Here is a 21,009-nt window from a genome sequence, read left to right as displayed (position 1 = left end):
GAGAAGAAGATTTTTGAAATTTTAGTCAATTTGACCCTTTTTGGCCCCGCCCCTCAGGCCCCTGGGGGCTTAGGACTAAACCGGCAACTACTTTTGTTGACCTTTGTCCATGGAAGGTCCCTGCAAAATTCCATTGAAATTGGTTCAAGGGTTTTGGAGAAGAAGTCGAAAATGTAAATTGTTTACGGACGGACGAGGGACGATGGAAGACGGACGACGACGGACAAAAGGCGATCGCAATAGGTCACTTGAGACTTTGTCTCAGGTGACCTAAAAATCTTATGTCATAGAAGTTCGTTTAAACACGGCGTTAAAAAATCTTCGGGTCACATAGTTATATACTATTGTCTGGACATAAATAACGTGGCTCTGTTATAAGACCAAGTCTTGTATGTGCACAAGACCAACTCATATCTTATCTCTCAACAATTTGGCAGAAAGGTTGTTAATTGTATGCCAACATCAACAGCTAAGTAAAACACAAACAACAATTAAATACAACAAAAACATGGAAGAGTAAGTGAGAATGATTTTATTTGTCACAATATTTTCCACTGTTGTCCAGTACTAAACTACAACCACATGCCACACAGATATCATAAGTACAGCTGAAACGTACTTTATTGACGTTTTATCTGATCTCCTCGTTTTTTGGGAGGCTGATCGACATATCTTCCGTTTGTCAAGTCATCAACACTTTAATAATGCTGGGTATATATTCTGTGTTACTGATCAACAAGGTCTTCCATTCACATGTTCTCCAGTTTGTCCTCTGTGTTTCAAATACAGCACTGTTAAGTCTTTCCTATCCAGTCATAAATTTCTTTTTTAAAAGTTCTATTTCTCAGCTTCAACACAATATTCAATGATAGAGTAAATGTTTCTGAATGTTTTTAACAATCAAAGCACTAAAAACAGTCTAAATAATATTAAAGAATTGTTTCAAGGTAAGTCCATTCACCTGTAATGACAAGAGAACATTTTCAGTTATACACATTCAGTTTAGCTAAAGAGACAAGAGTTATCTCTCTTGGAATTCTCCTTCACAAAGATTATTTCTATACAATACTGCAAAACTTTCCTTCAAAACACAATTTATGCTTATGAGTTATATATAGTATTATATTGATATTTATATACATTTCATGAATCATATTTTCCATTCTTCGGTTCACGCTAAAATAAACTGCCACAGAGAAATGCCAACAGAATACAATAAGTAATACAATGACCAGTTAACTCATTCACCCCTGAAGACACATTTGAACTCTTCCAATTCAAAGGTTTGAATAGCTCATAATGAAATTTCAGGGGTCAATGAGTTAATTACCTATTAATTACCTTATTACAATTATTGGTTAATCATCGTTAATTACCTGTTGATTAACTTGGTCCTCCTATGTAAGTCCTCAATCTTCTGTCCACTCAAATGGCTCTGGTGGTTCTGGCTCCTCCTCCTCATCAGGCTTGGGTCCACCCGCTAAAATTAAAAAGCAAATATATGATTTTATACGACACACATACACTTTGCATTAACATTCTGTAAAGCACTAATACATAGGACAGACTCAGATTCACCTAGAAATTTCATATCTAAGTCTTTGATATCAACTATCAAAAATATGTCCTCAGAAATTACATTCGGGAGATACATGTCTGACAACTATCAGAGATGTGCTCTCCCACAACAGCAAGAGAATACCAAACTGCCAAAACAATGATTAGAACTCAAAATTGATAAGACTAGGGCAAAATATGACACAGAAAAGTTTACATGCAGACCCTTGAAAAAGCACAAGAGGAATCAGATTGGGTGATCCGGAAGGGTAAGTGTCTTCTGCTTCATAGACAACACTCGCCATTTTAACTCATTCTTCCCTGAAGACACATTTGAACTATTCCAATTCAAAGGATTGAATAGTTCACTATGAAATTTCAGGGGTAAATGAGTTAATCTTAGTCTTATTCAAGTAACGTCGCGTCCACACATTAAGAACTCGGGTAGTGACAGCATAACCTAGACATCAACCCCCGTATCACACGAAGAAATAGCATATTTCCCTAAAAGAGCATGATGACAACAACAAAACTTGCCCACAGTCTTCATCAACCTAAATCTTTAGAAACACTGTGTTGGTAAGTTTGTCCGACAGCATTTCACACGTATCCTAGAGGTTATGATATTCAGAGCAAGCTCTTGAATATGAAATCAACTGCGACATGTACAAACTGAAGGAAGGGGAATCAAGGATGTAACTATCAAGAAAGGGAAAGTTCATGATTGGCATGTTGAAAGTTACATACAGGACAGATTGTTCTCAACTATCAGACTCATGCCCTCAAAACATTATAAATATTTAATTTTGGTCTAAACAATCAGCGAACTACCCGCAGAAAGTTACATACAGGACAGATTGTTCTCAATTATCAGACTCATGCCCTCAAAACATTATAAATATTTAATTTTGGTCTTAACAATCAGCGAACTACCCGCAGAAAGTTACATACAGGAAAGATTGGACTCAGCTAACAGAGATGTGGTTTCAGAATGGAAAGTTTACAATTACTATCAACTACTGGTATAAGAGATAAATCAACAGACAGATCCATTTGATAGAGTCAGGGGCCAGCTATCAGAGACACATATATCCTCAGTCTGATATGATCACCTGAAATGAACACAGTGATAGTACACTGTAAATCAGTTAATCTAATTATCGATTTTGAGAATAGCACTGATTTGATGATAATGAGGTGTAAATTTTACAATCTACTATCAATTAGAGCTCTAGTTAATATATCATTTACGAAATATTTAGATTGTCTAATTACTGAACGTATTTAAATAGGTGAGCTAACGGCCAAATATTGTTGTCAATTTTTTTTTCAAAATGCAAATCTACATGAACACCATCTTATACAACTACTTAAGCATAAAAAACAAATAAATCAATATTTAACAGAATGACAAAACGATTTTTTCTTCTTTTCATTGGTGAATATATATACTCAACCACAGGCAAAATATTGCCTGTTTTCTTACCCGGGTATATTTGCCTTACATAAAAGCTATAAATATTCTGTAGGGTTTATTGGGTATCTACGATATCGCCACGTGACCGTACACTCTTATAATCACGATCTTGGCCAGTGTTAATCACTAAGCCACTGCCCATGTAAAACACACACTTCGTAACTTCAACAAGAGCCTACGATTTCCAAAGCATCAAAACATAAAAGCATATAACGGTAATACAGTTTATTGTAAAGTGAATGAACGATATACATGTAACCTCTCGTTTCTACTCGTGTCTACTATAGCCCAAACAACACTCTTGTTTTATGAATGTTGGCATAAATGGAGCCTTTTACATGTGTTACGATTTATTAACAACAGCAACACTGCAACACTGTTTATTGCTGTGGGAAATTCAAGCTGAAGGGGAAGTGTGGAGGAAATCTCAAATGTAGCCTAATGACAGACATAAACTCACAGAGGATCCTCCGCCTCCGCTAGGTATACAAGGCTGTCAATGGCAGACAGGAGGAATGGAGGGGTCAATTCTATCAGGAAGGGGGTCAGCACTACCGATAAAGTAACAAGTTACCATGATTTCACAGCTGAAAAGCATGTGTGCTGAAGGATTGAAAAATCGACCACAATTTTTATAAATTGCCTTTACACAAACTCTCACCACAGTATTAGGCAGGGCCCCATTTCCAACACATGACTGTGCCAATATTTCTTTTAAAGTTTTTACGGAGACAGATGAGGTGGCTAATGAAGGTTGATTTTGCCAGGATACCCAATCACAGTCTGTCATTGCTGCTGGCTTTGGATGTCCATTTCTCTTCACACAACAGCCAGGCATAAAAGCACACACATCTTCCACTGCAGGCAGCAGGTTTTATTTACAGCATTGTAGGAAATCACACAAATGCAACCCGATCTGTACAAAAGAACTGAGACTAGGTCCTTTCTATGTCAGTCTTGTACAGGGAACACGTACTGGTCCAAACATTTCCTCTAGGTTTGCCTAGTATAGAACATTATGACTGCTCTCTGAAGGTCCATTCCCAGGAAACTTGTACAGACAGGATTATTACAGGGGCAAAACAATGCACCCATCCAATGCCACAAGCAGATTTTGTTCCCCTCTGAACTTACCATGTCTCATCAGAATCTGGTCATATTTGATTGAGTAATTGTGCGGAAACTGTGTCAATCTATAACACCACAGTATGCAAATTAATAAAATTCAGGTTTTGTTCTATTTTGACATGAGCTTTTTTCTTCGAATAATATAAATTTCAATGATTTGGTTTGGGTTTGTTTGTGTCCTTATGTCCTATTAACAGCTATGGTCATATAAGGACGTGTCAGGTTTTGGTGGTGGAGAAAAGCAAGAGTTCCTGGAGAGAAACCACTGTTCTAAGTAGGTCTCGAACCCGCGATCCAGTGGTGGAGGGCTAGTGGTAGCAGAATGTCAGACACCTTAACCACTTGGCAACCGCGGCCCAAGTATAATATAAATTTCAATGAAATTTGATCAGAATTGAGTCATACTTAATAAAGGTTATGCACAGATTTTGTTCATCTTCAAACTTTGTCGTTGTATATTGTACATGCTTATGTATAAGAAGTGTCATCATAATTAATAAAATATTTAAACATGTTAATGTGAACAGATTGATGCTCCCCATATAATATGAACGGTCGAAAATTAAGATGTGGTAAATTTGTGATTTAGGTGTATAAAAGTCTGGTTCTAAAGTCATGCCCAGGTACATCAAGTACAGAAATCTTGGACTAGGAAGTTTATAAGTTTCGGCTTCTATAAGCTAAATGGTCTAATAATCTACAACCAAACCAATAGCAATAAGTTGATTTCATCGTGTCCAAATCTATTATTCCGAAGCAGATACGATATAGGGCTCAGAGTACATGGCAGTGCCTGAGTTCACCACGTCCACAGGACGTCGTGCCGAGGCTCCACGTCTACCTCTCATCCCTGATTCCAGTGTCAGCCTTATAAAAGGTAGATAAGAACAGGTTTAAGACAATTTATTCTGAAACGACAGAAATTCCACATTAAAGAGTTGGTCCAGTCAACTGCTTCATGAATCTTGTTTCGGATTTTCTTTACAATTGATTTTGCTTGGCATCGTTGCCACACCATCCCAATAAATACTCATCTACCAGCTGCCCAGTGGTAGGAAGCTGTAACAGGGTTTGCTGCTTGGCACCAGGCTCCAGCTAAGACAAGTCCTCAGTATTGGAAGAAGCCTAACGCAATCAACCTCTGTAATCGCCCAGGCACAGACACAGCAAACCACTTTGATTTCAATTTGATTCCTAAATCTGGATCAATTTACAAATAAGCTTCCATTCTTGTCGATTTTGATATATGTTTGTATATATGTGTGAAGTGTTTTCATCCAGGCCTCAGGCAAACAAAAAATCCAAACAAATCCAGCTTGCCGCCATTTGTATAAATTGAAGCACACAGCACCAGTGTGACTATATCGATCAGTGAACATTTAGTTCCATATCAGCCGAATTAGATTTTAACAGGAGTGCATGGGGACAACATGTAAATCTTAACACATGCAGATTGGACCACTCTCCTGGACATTACAACATTAGCACTGCTGGAACTGAGAAGTAGGTCGGCCAGAAACTGGTGATCACATGTACAGACTACAGACAGGATGCTAAAGGAGTTTTCAGTTAATCCATTCACCCCAAACACGCATTTGAACCTTACCAAATCAAAGACTTGGTAAGTCCATTTTAAAGATGTAGGGGTGAATGAGTTAAGTGAGCTGTTAAGGCAGCATTGGAGGACATCAGATTTAGCACATACTCCAGTTTCTTACTTATTCTTATATTGACCATATGGATATGGTCCTATACCAATTTTTGCCATAAACACTCTTATTCAAGTTCCACAAGAACTTTCATAAAGAAACTTTCATAAAGAAAGTTTATAGAGAAACTTTCTGTGGTTGAGTGGTATTTTTTTGTAATTTCGGCTGAATTGCAATGCTCCATGGGGTAATATTTGTACTTCATTATACTTTTTTTTAGATAATGTCAAAATTTATCTCAACAAACTTTGTGAAGAGAACTTTTTTTAAAAACTAGAAAATGTCTGTAAGACATGAATGGCCCTTTACCAGACAAAAAGAAAGTCATGAATATTTATTACCATCGAAATGAGCACATCAAGAAAAACAGTTTTGATTCTAAGGTATTTGAAAACGACCCATGACTGTTAATCTTCTTTTACAGCTAACAAAACAGACAAATGAAGAAAGAAAATCATTGCAGATGATAGAATAAGATTGATTTATATCTTTCAAATCATTTATCATAGATTTTGCACACCCCATCATCTTCATCTTGTCTGGACAGTTTTATTTATTAAAGACCAAAAATCTAGCCAGGGAAAGATATTGACCATCAATTCTGATAGGTCTTATCAGTGAATAGCTTTAAATTATTCATAGTGATATTTTGTTGTAATAAAAACATAAAGGTTGAATCAGTCTTAATCTGAGGTACTGACAACAATTTAAAAGGAAGGTTTCTGGTCGTCAGAGCTGGTTAAAGTAACTGGCATTCTGCCAGCCAATCAGGCCTCAGTCATATCAATATATACATTTTTCAGTCCCCAAGAGTCTAGATAGATAGATTTGAATTTCAAATCAAGGATCTTGTAACTATTTATGATTCCTAACAGTCACAGCTTCTCATATATTTATCTGTTGAAAATAAATTTGATATTAAATTTTTTTTTGATTTTTTTTTTTGAAAACAGCCGGAGCATAGGAATTTCAGACAATTTGAATGACTGCATTGTGTCTTCACAGCAAAACTTTTGCACATAAACTACTGACACAATCTCAGAGCTTGGCCATTTCCTGGACTAATCTCGACATACACCAAATAACCTGAACTCTGCATCACATTCTTCTAATCAGATTCTTTTTAAAATGGAAGAGTTCAACAAGTTAATATTCTCATTGTACAACACAATTCAAGCTTTAATAATTGTCTTTTATATAACGCATTAGATATGGACTATCATGGTCTCCTTAATTGAATTATTTTTAATTCAGAAATATTCTATATGGAATGAATAATTACCGAGCGAACATTAAAATGAGGCAAATGCAAGTAACGCTCGGTTATAACAGGATATGAAATGCTCACCGAGTCTTTAACCTTAATTGAATGCTGCATCTGTCTTTCTGAGAATTGAGTTCATACTGCACCCAGGCACGAGGATCAAACAACACTATATTGTTTTAAAAGTAGCGGGAAGTCCCCTTCCATCATCAGACAGGTATTGGCAGATCGCCATGCCAATATCGACTCAAATCCAAAAGCAGACTTACGCCATCTTAATTACTACAATATGGTGTAAATTACCGTAATGAAAATATAAAGAGACAAAAAATTAACAGATATTTACTGTAAATGAATGTGTTTTTTTTGGAAATTATGGAATAATTGTTCCTCAGCATGCTTCATAATAATTAGTTTTTACATCCATATCCCCATGTTACACAGACTGAGTGTGTTGATACGAGGTAACAAGGAGCAAAAACTATAGCAGAGTTTTAAGTAACAAGAGTGGATGAGAGTTGGGGGGGGGGGGGGGGGGTCATTCAGTTAGTGGGAAAACGTGAGAAATATAAGGATTGTAAGATATCTTAAAGAAGTGAGTGGGGTGGAGATGGGGGAGAGAAGGGGGAACTTAACATTTCATTAGTGGGGATAGTGTGAGAGAAATAAGGATTGGAAGATATCTAACAGAAGTAACTGGGGATGGGGGGAGGTGGAGATCTGGGAAACTGTAACATCAGTTAGTTAGGTAGATGTTGGAAATATAGGGTTGCAAGACATCTATAAGAAGAATAGATCTAAGATCTAGACGGAGGGTAGATTTAGGTTCTAGATGTTTATGGTCCGGATTTGGTTGAAGCCAAGATCTAAGATCTAGATGGGGAGACTAGGTATTCAGTGAGGAGAAAAGATCTAGGATCTAGGTGGGGGTTAGAGTGGTGATAGATTTAGGATCTAAATGTCTATTGACTAGATGAAGAGAAAAGATCTAGGATCTAGATAGAGGCTAGAACACATATAGGTTATAGATGGAGGGTAGACAAGATCTAGGATCTAGATGGAGGGTAGAAAAAGGATCTAGACGGAGGCTAGAATAGATCTAGGATCTAGATAGAGGCTAGGAAATATCTAGGATCTAGATGGAGGGTAGAAAAGATCTAGGATCTAGATGGAGGGCAGAAAAGATATAGGATCTAGATGGTTGGTAGAACATATCTAGATCTAGGATCTAGAAGGAGGGTAGAAAAGATCTAGGATCTAGAATGAGGGTAGAAAAGATCTAGGATCTAGAATGAGGGTAGAAAAGATCTAGGATCTAGATGGAGGCTAGAAAAGATCTATGATCTATAATGAGAGTAGAATAGATCTAGGATCTAGATGAGGGAGACTCAGCTGAAGGACAGTATGTAGAGGATGATAACTTACCAACGACAGGCTCTATGATGTCCTCCAGCTCCTCGGGCTTGGTATTACTCAGCATGATGAGACCACCATTGGACACCTAGACATAACAATAAGCATTCAGTTATTTAACAAAAGTGTTCGAAATAAAGCCATGGCAAGGGGAGGTAATTTTGTGTAAATGAAGTGTTCAAAATAAAGGTGTTGGCAAGGGGAAGTAACTCAATGAGTAAATAAGTGTTTAAAATAAAGGTGTTGGCAAGGGGAAGTAACTCAATGAGTAAATAAGTGTTTAAAATAAAGGCCATGGCAAGGGGAAGTAACTCAGTGAGTAAATAAGTGTTCAAAATAAAGGCCATGGCAAGGGGAGGTAACTTTATGCATTTTCTACGAAAAGCAATAACAAAAAAATGATGGATATAGCACTTTTATCAATTCTTCACCAAATATACTTCATTTTCAGAGGGTACTATATTAAGCAAAAGCTAATCTTACACATGGCCCTCAATGCAGGCCCATTGTACATTGACAAACAGAGGTGAACTCACATCTTTGACAGGGACATATCTGCCGTCAGGGAGAGTGAGCACCTTCAGTTGTGCCTTCATCACACGTGCAGGGTTAGACAACATCAAAAAGTTGGGTTCAGGCTCTTTCTTTTCCTTTTCAGCCTTCTCTTTTTCTGCCTTCTCTTTTTCTGCTTTTTCTTTTTCAGCCTTTTCTTCTTCTTCCTTTTTCTCCTTTTCTTCATCCTTTTCATCCTACAAAAGAAGCGATCAATGCTTAACAACGGGGGAACAACAGGAAAATACCTACAATGTCGAGGCATACGAGACAGAATATATCAGGCAGGATATTGTTACTTCTATCACCTGAACTCTGATATAGGGGGTTGTAGGCTGGGAGGGGGTTGTAGTCTGATATAGGGGTTGTAGGCTGGGAGGAGGTTATGGTCTGATATAGGGTTTGTAGGCTGGGAGGGGGTTTAGTCTGATATAGGGGTTGTAGGCTGGGAGATGGTTATGGTCCGATATAGAGGTTTGGTCTGATATAGGGGTTGTAGGCTGGAAGGAGGTTGTAGTCTGATATAGGGGTTGTAGGCTGGAAGGAGGTTGAAGTCTGATATAGGGGTTGTAGGCGGGGAGGGGGTTTAGTCTGATATAGGGGTTGTAGGCGGGGAGGGGGTTTAGTCTGATATAGGGTTTGTAGGCTGGAAGGAGGTTGTAGTCTAATATAGGGGTTGTAGGCTGGAAGGAGGTTGAAGTCTGATAAAGGGGTTGTAGGCGGGGAGGGGGTTTAGTCTGATATAGGGGTTGTAGGCTGGAAGGAGGTTGTAGTCTGATATAGGGGTTGTAGGCTGGGAGGGGGTTGCAGTCTGATAAAGGGGCTATAGGCTGGGAGGGGGTTTAGTCTGAGATGGGGTTTAGTCTGATATAGGAGGTGGTAGGCTGGGAGGGGGTTATATTCTGATATAGGGGGTTGTAGGCTGGGAGGGGGTTGTATTCTGATATAGGAGTTGTAGGCTGGGAGGGGGTTGTATTCTGATACAGGGGTTGTAGGCTGGAAGGGGGTTGTAGTCTGATATAGGGGTTGTAGTCTGATATAGGGAATATTGTCTGATTATAGGGTTTGAAGGTTGTATCAGGGTTGTATAAATGAAAGTTGGTGGCATCCTTGAGATATTAAAGACCAAACCTGATATGCAGCTTCAAATGGAGTACCTGAGGACTGTTATCTTTATTTACTACTGTTTCTCGTTATTTACTATGATTTCGCTCCAGGGTCCATCTCAATGGCTGACCCTACTGTCTGACCTTGTGTTATCTTTATGCGCTGATGGACCATTCAGAACTTATTAGATAAACTTTTAGATCAACATAATGATACTATAACATCTTAATCTGTACTCAATCTTCTAAACTACTGTTTTGATGTGTTATTTTTGTGCGAAGGGAGATAGTGTATAACTTTACTAACAAGAGTTAATGAGCAGCATGTCTGCAGCATTGTTTACAACTGGGAGTGAAGATAATAAGAACTTCTGGAATGTTTCAAAAACGGTTCACCTATTACTAGTACAATGACCATCGCGTGAAGTTAACAGGTCATGAAACTTACAATCTCACAAACCACTCTATCTTCACTTAAATTACTGTGTTGTCTGGCCTTGGAAATGGTCTTCCTAATTATCTCTACCCCTCCCCTACTGGTCTTGTAAGCCTCCGTTCTGTTTGTGCTGGCCTCCCCCTCCCTACCTTTACCCTTTACTGATAACCTATCCACCTCTCCAAATTGTCTGGCCTTGGAAATGGTCTTCCTAATTATCTCTACCCCCTCCCCTACTTGTCTTGTTAGCCTCCCTTCTGCTTGTGATGACCCCCCTCCCCCTCCCTACTTTTACCTGATACTGATAAACCCAGCCTCCCCTTCTATCCTTTCTTCAACCACCCCCTCCATATACTGATAATGATCTATACTTTAGTAGCCTCCCCTCCCCTCCCCTCCCTACTCCAAATATCCTTGGATGTTCTATCATTGTCTACTTAAAACCACTAAATACTGATGATAGGATCTCCGTCCATCACAGGGTAATAACTTAAGTTCTTAACTCATTCACCCCAACATTTTTAAAATGGACTTGCCCAGTCCTTGATCTGGTAAGGTTCAAATGTGACTTTAGGGGTGAAAGGGTTAACAAACAAGGCCTTGGTCATTCAACTTAAAAAACCCCAGAATCATTATGTTTATTATGTTGTTTGGATATCTGTCCTTCACTTCTTCACTGCTCAAACCACAGTTTGTAAAGAAATCTATGAAGCTCATGGTGTTAAATCTATCACAATCTTTATACATGTTCATTAGTGTTTTTCTCTTGTTAATTTGGGATGGGACATTTTTGTAAGAAAATATTCCAATCGGAAAGGAAATTTTCAGGAGTAAACTCTGAAATTTTGGGAATTAGGCATAAATATGAAATAGTTTCAATTGGGAATGGGGCCTTATCAGCCCCAAAAAGTCTCCAGAAAAAACCCACTGATAAAACATCAAAGTGTTGTATGTTGAACACATCGTACTGTACTTAATAACATATTAGTGGTACATGTTTACGTCAAAGGAATTTTGATTTCAGAAATCCTTGACTATTTCTATCACTGCATTCCAAATAAGTCCCTTTGGTTTCATTCACGGCTCACTTTATTAGTTTAATATCAAACTGAGAAGTGTTTGTAAACATCAATAATACATACAACGTCCATCTTGTCGGAGTCCGTTTTGTCCTTTTTCTCGTCTTTTTTCTTCTGTTTGGCAGTGATGCTGAGGACGGCTGTCTCCACCTTTTCCTTGGCTTTGTCCTTCTTCTCCTCCAGGGCTGCTGCGTAGGCGTACAGCGAAGGTTTTGCCCCGGACCTCACCTCAATCTTTGGCATCTGGCATAGGAAAAAGCACAATTCATCAGTAAAATAATTGCAATTGAAAGTATGATGTGCCTTTCAATAGGCTTAAGACACATTTTGTCTGATAAATTTTCACCATTGGATCTTTGAAAGAATAATGTTCTCAGTGTTGAAAGAATGGTCCAGTTTGAGGAACTCCTTTATTTTTTTTAAATTTCAAACTGACTGAAATACTTTTCAATCTATGTTTGGTAAAAACAGCAGAAAATAAAACTTTGATGAAAATATCCAATTTTGCATAAATACCTGAATTGATGAATCCCTCGACAACATCATCCCCAAATTAAGATTATTAAGCTCATCATGACAAAGGACCTTTTAATTCTCTAATACATCAGTCTCACAAACCCAGGCTATTTGAATTTGGCCGAACATATAAAAGGGATAACTGTTATGTCTATACAGTTTGATCAGACAAGAAACTCAAACTGAGATTGTCCTCTTTCAGCATGACACGGGTGACTAACATCAAGATTCTCATTCAACAAGTTGAGACAAATTACCTTAATTGAGTTCCTCATTCAGGATGNGAGGAAATCTCAAGAGTTGAGATGTTTTATACAAGTGGGCCTAGGTGACTAACATCAAGAGTCTCATTCAAAAAGTTGAGACAAATTACCTTAATTGAGTTCCTCATTCAGGATGTAATAGGTGGCACGAAAAGCTTTAAGCATCAGATACAGGTGTCTAACCTTAAGATCTTAATTCAGCGTGAGACAGGTGACCTACCCAAAAATCCTCATTCAACACTAGAAAAGTGACTGATTTCCAAGATCCTCATTCCACAGAAGACAAAGACAGATCTTAAGATTATCATTCAGCAAGGTAAGACAGGTGACTTTAATTGAAATCCTCATTCAGCATGGGAACTTGTGATTTACCTTAAGATCTTCGTTTAGTATGATGAGACAGGTAACTTACCTTAAGATCTTCGTTCATCCTGATGAGACAGGTAATTTACCTTAAGATCTTCGTTTAGTATGATGAGAAAGGTAACTTACCTTAAGATCTTCGTTTATTATGATGAGACAGGTAACTTGCCTTAAGATCTTCGTTTAGTATGATGAGACAGGCAACTTACCTTAAGATCTTCGTTCATCATGGTGCCACAGGTAACTTTCCTTGAGATCTATGTTCAGCTTACTGAAACATGTAACTTACCTTGAGATCTTTGTTCTTCATGATGAGAAAGGTAATCTACCTTAAGATCTTCGTTCATCCTGATGAGACAGGTAACTTACCTTGAGATCTTTGTTCATCCTGATGAGACAGGTAACTTACCTTAAGATCTTCGTTCATCATGATGAGACAGGTAACTTACCTTGAGATCTTTGTTCTTCATGATGAGAAAGGTAATCTACCTTAAGATCTTCGTTCATCCTGATGAGACAGGTAACTTACCTTAAGATATTCGTTTTGTATGATGAGATAGGTAACTTACCTTAAGATCTTCATTCATCCTGACGAGACAGGTAACTTACCTTGAGATCTTTGTTCAGCTTACTGAAACAGGTAACTTACCTTGAGATCTATGTTCAGCTTACTGAAACAGGTAACTTACCTTGAGATCTTTGTTCACCCTGATGAGACAGGTAACTTGCCTTAAGATCTTCGTTCATCGTGATGAGACAGGTAACTTACCTTCAGATCTTCGTTCATCATGACGAGACAGGTAACTTACCTTGAGATCTTTGATCTTCATGATGAGAAAGGTACTCTACCTTAAGATCTTCGTTCATCGTGATGAGACAGGTAACTTACCTAAGATCTTCGTTCATCATGCTGAGACAGGTAACTTACCTTCAGATCTTCGTTCATCATGATGAGACAGGTAACTTACCTTAAGATCTTCATTCAGCATGATGAGACAGGTAACTTACCTTAAGATCTTCGTTCAGCATGATGAGACATGTGGGGGTGAAAGCCAGGGACATGAAGTGCGTAAGAGGATACCAGAACCAGAACTGTGTGAACACCAACATTCCCACCACAGCCTCCATGTTGGTGTGACCTGTCCGTGACTGTAGCGATACTGTCATGTTCCGTCCACCTGAAATACACACAATTCGTATATGAGTGATCAATGAACCGAAACTTTGGCAATTCTTGATTCAACCAGATTTTCAGTAAATTTTGACCTCAGAAAATGTTGATCCCATAAGATTTTCCTTGCTGTTTTCACACAATTTTTTATCTGCCAAATTGTGATGGCCACAGCGAAAGTTGATTCCACTTGTTTTCATGTTAGTGGAAAAGAACAATTTTCTAATATAAGAAAAAATAATATAATTCCATGTTCAATAAATTGAGATTCAATCCAATCTTCATTCTTCTTGATATTCAATATATGGTATGTAAACTTGATTTTTTAAATTTTATTCCCTAATCAATTTTTTAAAATATTTTCAATGAACAGTAAATGGAAACGGCTAAAAAAAGGGTGATTCAACTTTATTTTCAGTGCTAAATATGTGAGAAAGAAACATTCCGATACAGAAAAAAGAGGAACAATCAGATTTCCAGTGTTACATGTGTAAGAGAACAAAAGGTACTGTAGAGTTTAATAGAGTAATGTTCCACCGACATGGAGGGGAGAGGGAGAGGGGGACAGGACATGCAGCTTCTGTGTATTATTACTCCCCACTCCCAGACAACTTGTCTGACCGACCTTAATACAACCTCCTAAAAACCTCCACAGGAAGGAACAAGCATTGTTTGTCATCATTAAAACCCTACCAACATGACTCCCTACTGTTTGTCATCGTTAAACTTCTAGGGTATACAAAAACGTCTTTAGTGTAGCTTAATTAACTGCTTCTGTATATAAAACATCTTTTTTATTATCCATCTAAGTCAAACACATTATACAACACACATATATTAGTGCGTTCCACACTCAAGTACAGTCAGATCTGTTTTAAATCTCAACATCAGTATATTTAAGTGGCCAACAGCTATAAAAAACAGGTTTTAAGTAAACTTTATTGTGAATCCCGGAAGCTCATTATCAGTTTTAATGAGTTTTAGGTGTTGAGGTGAGACTTTGGGGAGGACTCGCCACAAACAGATGGTGCAGGCAGCTGCACATTATTGCAGGAACTGAAACATCAACAATTATAAAGGTACCGCTGATTACATGGACAAGGTGATAGGAGGTGATCGTATAATGGGAAATATTAATTGTCTGTGGGAAAGGGAGAGTAGGGGTAGGGAGTGACAGGATGTGCCACAAATAGGGGCTGTAGGTGGTGGGAGAGAATTGGAGAGGGTAGGACAGGGGTAGGGAGTGACAGGATGTGCCACAAATAGGGGCTGTAGGTGGTGGGAGAGAATTGGGAAGGGTAGGACAGGGGTAGGGAGTGACAGGATGTGCCACATATAGGGGCTGTAGGTGTTGCGAGAGAATTGGGGAGGGGAGGACAGGGGTAGGGAGTGACAGGATGTGCCACATATAGGGGCTGTAGGTGTTGCGAGAGAATTGGGGAGGGGAGGACAGGGGTAGGGAGTGACAGGATGTGCCAGAGATAGGGGCTGTAGGTGTTGTGAGAGAATTGGGGAGGGTAGGACAGGGTTGGGAGTGACAGGATGTGCCACAGAAAGGGGCTGTGAGGGCAGGGGTAAAGTGTGTTGAGATAGGACAAAAAGGGGGCTTAAAAAAAGGAGTGAGAGGAAGAGCTAGTGATTGTTTGGTTTGATTCGTTTGTGTTTTTTGCCCTTTTAAAAGCTTCGGTCTTTTAAGGACATGCCAGGTTCTGGTGGTGGAGAAAAACAATTGACCTGCGGCCAGTACCTGGAGACTGACCGACATAGGCCTTGATTGATGGAGGGCTGTAGTGATTGTAGATGGTCAGACGCCTTGACCACTCAGGCCAAGCTAGTAATAGTAGTGCTGGAATTAGGAAGGAAGTTGCAAGGACACATTGAGGGTAACATAGAGACAACAATTGCAGAATTGAAACGAGTGAAATGGAAAGTGGTGGGTGAGGCATGATCAGGACGGATGGGATAAGTGTGGGAATGACTCTGTGTGTTTGTGCAGGGGAGGGGGTCAGGAGGGTTGGGAAGGGGAGGAGTTTCAATATGTCCTTAGTGCTTAGGAGAGTATGAGTATTAATTGGTATGGGTGTTGGCATATGTAAGCGAGGCTGTCATGTTAGGGGCATGATGGTACGAGTGAAGGAAAGTGTTGAGGAAAGGGTATAGGGCGAGTGTGATTGGAGGAAAGTGTTGAAGACAGGGTATAGGGTGGGTGTGAGTGGAGGAAAGTGTTGAGGACAGGGTATAGGGTGAGTGTGAGTGGAGGAAAGTGTTGAGGACAGGGTATAGGGTGGATGTAAGTGGAGGAAAGTGTTGAGGACAGGGTATAGGGTGAGTGTGAGTGGAGGAAAGTGTTGAAGACAGGGTATAGGGTGGGTGTGAGTGGAGGAAAGTGTTGAGGACAGGGTATAGGGTGAGTGTGAGTGGAGGAAAGTGTTGAGACCAGGGTATAGGGTGAGTGAGTGGAGGAAAGTGTTGAGGACAGGATATAGGGTGAGCGTGAGTGGAGGAAAGTGTTGAGGACAGGGTTTAGGGTGGGTGTGACTTGAGGAAAGTGTTGAGGACAGGGTATAGGGTGGGTGTGAGTGGTGGTAGGTATGGGTTGGCTAGAATGAGGACAGATATAATATATAACAAGAGGCCCATGGGCCTTAACGGTCACCTGATATATTTATACAGAGAGTTGATTTTGTTTTTAACATGAACAGAAATATTATTCAAAGTGACAAAAAACAATAAAACCACCTTATTCAATATCTAGCATACAGATTTCAGACTAAAAAGTATTTGAAACTAGCACCTCTGATTCTAAACAAGAAAAAATGAAGAAATTTTAGCACACTGACTCCTTTGAGCCCCACACTACAGCCCTTGGGGGTAGGGCTGGCTCAAAATTTTCAAAGTATCAAACTGTCAACTCAAGGTTATAATTCCAATCAAATTATTAACATGTAATATTCAAAGTATCATTTGCCATTATAAACCATAATAAATGTTGCACCCCACCCCCCTTCCCCAGGGGGTAAACGTGAGACCCTAGGGTCATAAACCTTAAGACCCTTCCATCTATGAAGAGTATTTGATTCTACCATATCTGGGTCTTGAGAAGAAGATTTTTGAAATTTCAGTAAATTCAACCCTTTTTGGCCCCACCCATCAGCCCCTGGGGGTCAGTCAGGGCTCATAGGTGCATACTATCAAACTGCTACCTAATACTGATAATGCTAACCCAAATTGAATTACTTCCAATGGAAATTAAACAAATGTTGGTCCAAAATGTGATTTCCCTATATAAACTATAGTAAAGTTTACCCCCTCCCCAGGGGGAAACGTGAGACCCCAGGGTCAAGAAATTCACAATTTCGGTAAAGCACCTTAAGACCCTTCCATCTATGAAGAGTATTTGATTCTACCATATCTGGGTCTTGAGAAGAAGATTTTTGAAATTTCAGTCAATTCAACCCTTTTTGGCCCCACCCATCAGCCCCTGGGGGTCAGTCAGGGCTCATAGGTGCATACTATCAAACTGCTACCTAATACTGATAATGCTAACCCAAATTGAATTACTTCCAATGGAAATTAAACAAATGTTGGTCCAAAATGTGATTTCCCTATATAAACTATAGTAAAGTTTACCCCCTCCCCAGGGGGAAATGTGAGACCCCAGGGTCATGAAATTCACAATTTCGGTAAAGCACCTTAAGACCCTTCCATCTATGAAGAGTATTTGATTCTACCATATCTGGGTCTAGAGAAAAAGATTTTTGAAATTTCAGTAAATTCAACCCTTTTTGGCCCCGCCCCTCAGGCCCCTGGGGCCTTGGGACTAAACCGGCCCCCATTTTTGTTGACCATTGTCCTTGGAAGGTCCCTGCAAAATTTCATTGAAATTGGTTCAGGGGTTTTGGAGAAGAAGATTTTTGAAATTTTAATCAATTTGACCCTTTTTGGCCCCGCCCATCAGGCCCCTGGGGGCTTGGGACTAAACCGGCCACTATTTTTGTTGACCTTTGTCCATGGAAGGTCCCCACAAAATTTCATTGAAATTGGTTCAGGGGTTTTGGAGAAGAAGTGGAAAATGTAAATTGTTTACGGACGCACGACGGACAAAAGGCGAACGCAATAGGTCACTTGAGACTTTGTCTCAGGTGACCTAAAAACACGCTGAGCTACTATCATCTTCCTTTGAAAAATAAATGATGTTGAGTTCAAACTGAATCAAGAGTTCTCATTAACCACTTAACCCCATGTAAGGAAGACTGGTCACTTACTTCTGGGTTATCTCCTTTGAGGAAACATTTCCGTATCTGATATCAGTTGCAGAGTTGTATATAAATTACACTTGTTTTGTTACAGATGTTCAAACTACAAAATGAACTTTTTACCCCAGACTTAACATCAAGTGCCACTGGAATATATTATTGGAGTCAACTTGATATGGATACTTAACCATAATGAATCGCTATCTGAGATTCAAACGATTTGTATCATTTATCTATTTGTACAGGACGTCCACTGATACAGGGGGATATGCTATTCCTCACCAACCATGTGCTGTATAACACTTGAGGGGAAAACAACTAAAGCATGAAGACCTGGTGGCCTTGAGCTCTCTACATATGTTTTATCGGCAGGGTTAAGGTCACTCACTTCCCGTGTAGGCCCTTGTGTTGACATGGGCTATAACATTTGAACAAGGTATTCTGATTAGGCTAAAGTAAAATAAATTTTCTATATATATCCAAATTTTATCATCTAAATTAATGTGTTTATTTTGTTAATTTTAGACAAGCAATATTATGTGGAAGTACTATCTTCTATAACTTTTGTCTTTAATTAAACTACCTTAATTTTTTGTCTAACCAGGGCCCGTATTTATAAAACCATTCTCATACTCAAATACTGATTATGTGCTTAGCATAACTCTTTGTTCCAATGACAAATTATACAAATTTCACATTTTTGGGTATAGTATGGAAAGCCATGAAGCCAGATACCATTTCAATGTCCTGAATTTACTTTTAAATTGTGTCACATGACTTCAGCGAGCTAGAGGAAAGTTGAATGGAGCACATAATTCATGCTTCAGTCTGAGAATCATTCTTGTCATGAATATAGACCCAGTTCTCCAGGATACTTTGTAGAGATGGAAATGAAAGAGTGAGAGTATGATATTGTGTCAAAAAAATCTTCATGAGCTCAAAAGTTTCTTTTGATATCATCTGATTGAAAGAGCCCTAAATTTTATACAATACTAACCTTATTGGTGAAAGAGCCCTTTTTTGATATAAGCCTCTGGTTAGAGAACCCTTTTTGATACAAGCCTCTGGTTAGAGAACCCTTTTTGATACAAGCTACCTCTTTGGTGGAAGAGCCCTTTTTGATACAAGACTCATTGGTGGAAGAGCCCTTTTTATGCAAGCCTCAAGGTTAAAGAACCCCTTTTTGATACAAGCCTCTTTGGTGAAAGAACGTTTTTGATACAAGCTTCTTTGGTGAAAGAGCCCTTTTTTAAAATATGACTCTTGGTGAAAAAGCCTTTTTGATACAAGCCTCTTTAGTGAAAGAGCCCTTTTTTGATATAAGCCTCTGGTTAAAGAACCCTTTTTATAAAAGTCTTTTGGGTGGAAGAGCTCTTTTCTGATACGAGCCTCTTAACAGAAGTCTTACCTATATTACAAGCTTCTGAGTAAAAGAGCTTTACAATAAACCTCAAACTCTCAACAAAACAAGCCTTTTGATGAAAGAGTTATTTTCTATATCACAAACCTTTGAGATGAAAAGGTGTTTCCCACAATTCAAAAGCTCACAACAGTTTGTGTTTATGAAAATAAACGACCAATAACAATCCCATCGACATAATACAATCCTATTCCATGACAAATTAGGTTTCTATGAGACAAAACTTCCATCATGTTAGAGTAAGTGAGATAGAATGCTTTTATTGAAGGGTATTGTAATACACTAATAGTGCCCATTCTTCTACGTCGCCTCCCCTGGGATGAGAACCTCTCCTCCGCCTTCCCAGGGACACATTCATTCAAATAAAGTAGACTCTAAGATGCTACTTGATATTTTTTTGTAAAATATTTCATGCTGGAGCCATATCTAATCCTTTCTCGTAACACCAATGACACTTCAGCTTCTGAAAGCTAAGATTACAGAATGCGTGAATCTATAAACATTCTTTCGTACCCTCGTAAATTCTCACGGAAAAGATCTATATTCCTCTGTTTAAGATTTATTGTCAGTTAGCATGGTATATTTGAAACACAAATCAAAGACCCTGATTTTTGTTTTATGGTTTTAAATGTCAAAGTGACAATGGCATGGTTTTGATATGGCAGGATGTGTTTGGCTCGCAATGATAAGACTTGTACATGTTTTTTGCTTTTCTATTGGTAAGATCATTTAAAAAATTTAAGTGCCACTCACCGCTCAAAGCATGCATTTATATAAAACCTACTTGAAGTTAATTCTTCCCTTGTCAATACCAGGAATGTTTAGTCTGATTGCAAAATGAATGAATTTTGATCTACCCCATAGACAGTGGTTAAACCAGTGCAAAAATATGCTACACAACTTCTCAACTCTCATTTCCAGCTCCTTCAACCATCAGGCTAAAAACCCTTATCTCTTCAAAGGCCCAATAGCCAAATAAAGTAAGAAAAAGTTGTCTGCAATATTGTCCGAAACATTTTTATTTAGTTCTGAACCCAATATAAATCTTAGTCAAGCAAAGTATTTTTAACCAATAACAAACAAAGTAAACAATCGTGTTGACCAATCAGATCACAGCTTATTTTTCATTACAGCAGTTTTTTTTCTATCTAGATCATCTGTATGTTTGTACCTATGTGATCTGTGTGATAGCTTTGATGCATGTGTATGATAGAGATATGTGGAAATCTGCCTATTTCTATAAACATACCAAGCCCTTTCACTAAATGGTTAGAATCGCTGGGTACTAGAAATAACTGT

General features: G+C 38.7%; 1 protein-coding gene across 1 annotated transcript in view; it reads right to left on the bottom strand.

Moving 5' to 3' along the window:
- Positions 1-516: 516 nt before the first annotated feature.
- The window catches only part of LOC110452240 (26S proteasome non-ATPase regulatory subunit 1-like), a 244,652-nt gene continuing 224,159 nt past the window's right edge, over positions 517-21,009 (bottom strand). The window contains exons 25-30 of the mRNA XM_021500619.1: positions 13,872-14,041; positions 11,785-11,964; positions 9,085-9,297; positions 8,561-8,636; positions 1,377-1,480; positions 517-961 (exon numbers count right to left, since the gene is read on the bottom strand). Of these exons, the coding sequence (XP_021356294.1) occupies positions 1,410-1,480; positions 8,561-8,636; positions 9,085-9,297; positions 11,785-11,964; positions 13,872-14,041 (710 nt within the window). The 3' untranslated portion in view covers positions 517-961; positions 1,377-1,409. The remainder of the gene's footprint in view (positions 962-1,376; positions 1,481-8,560; positions 8,637-9,084; positions 9,298-11,784; positions 11,965-13,871; positions 14,042-21,009) is intronic.

This window comes from Mizuhopecten yessoensis, unplaced genomic scaffold (assembly GCF_002113885.1).
Source record: "Mizuhopecten yessoensis strain PY_sf001 unplaced genomic scaffold, ASM211388v2 scaffold6505, whole genome shotgun sequence".
Lineage (NCBI taxonomy): Eukaryota > Metazoa > Mollusca > Bivalvia > Pectinida > Pectinidae > Mizuhopecten > Mizuhopecten yessoensis.
This window is presented reverse-complemented; position numbering and strand designations above follow the sequence as displayed.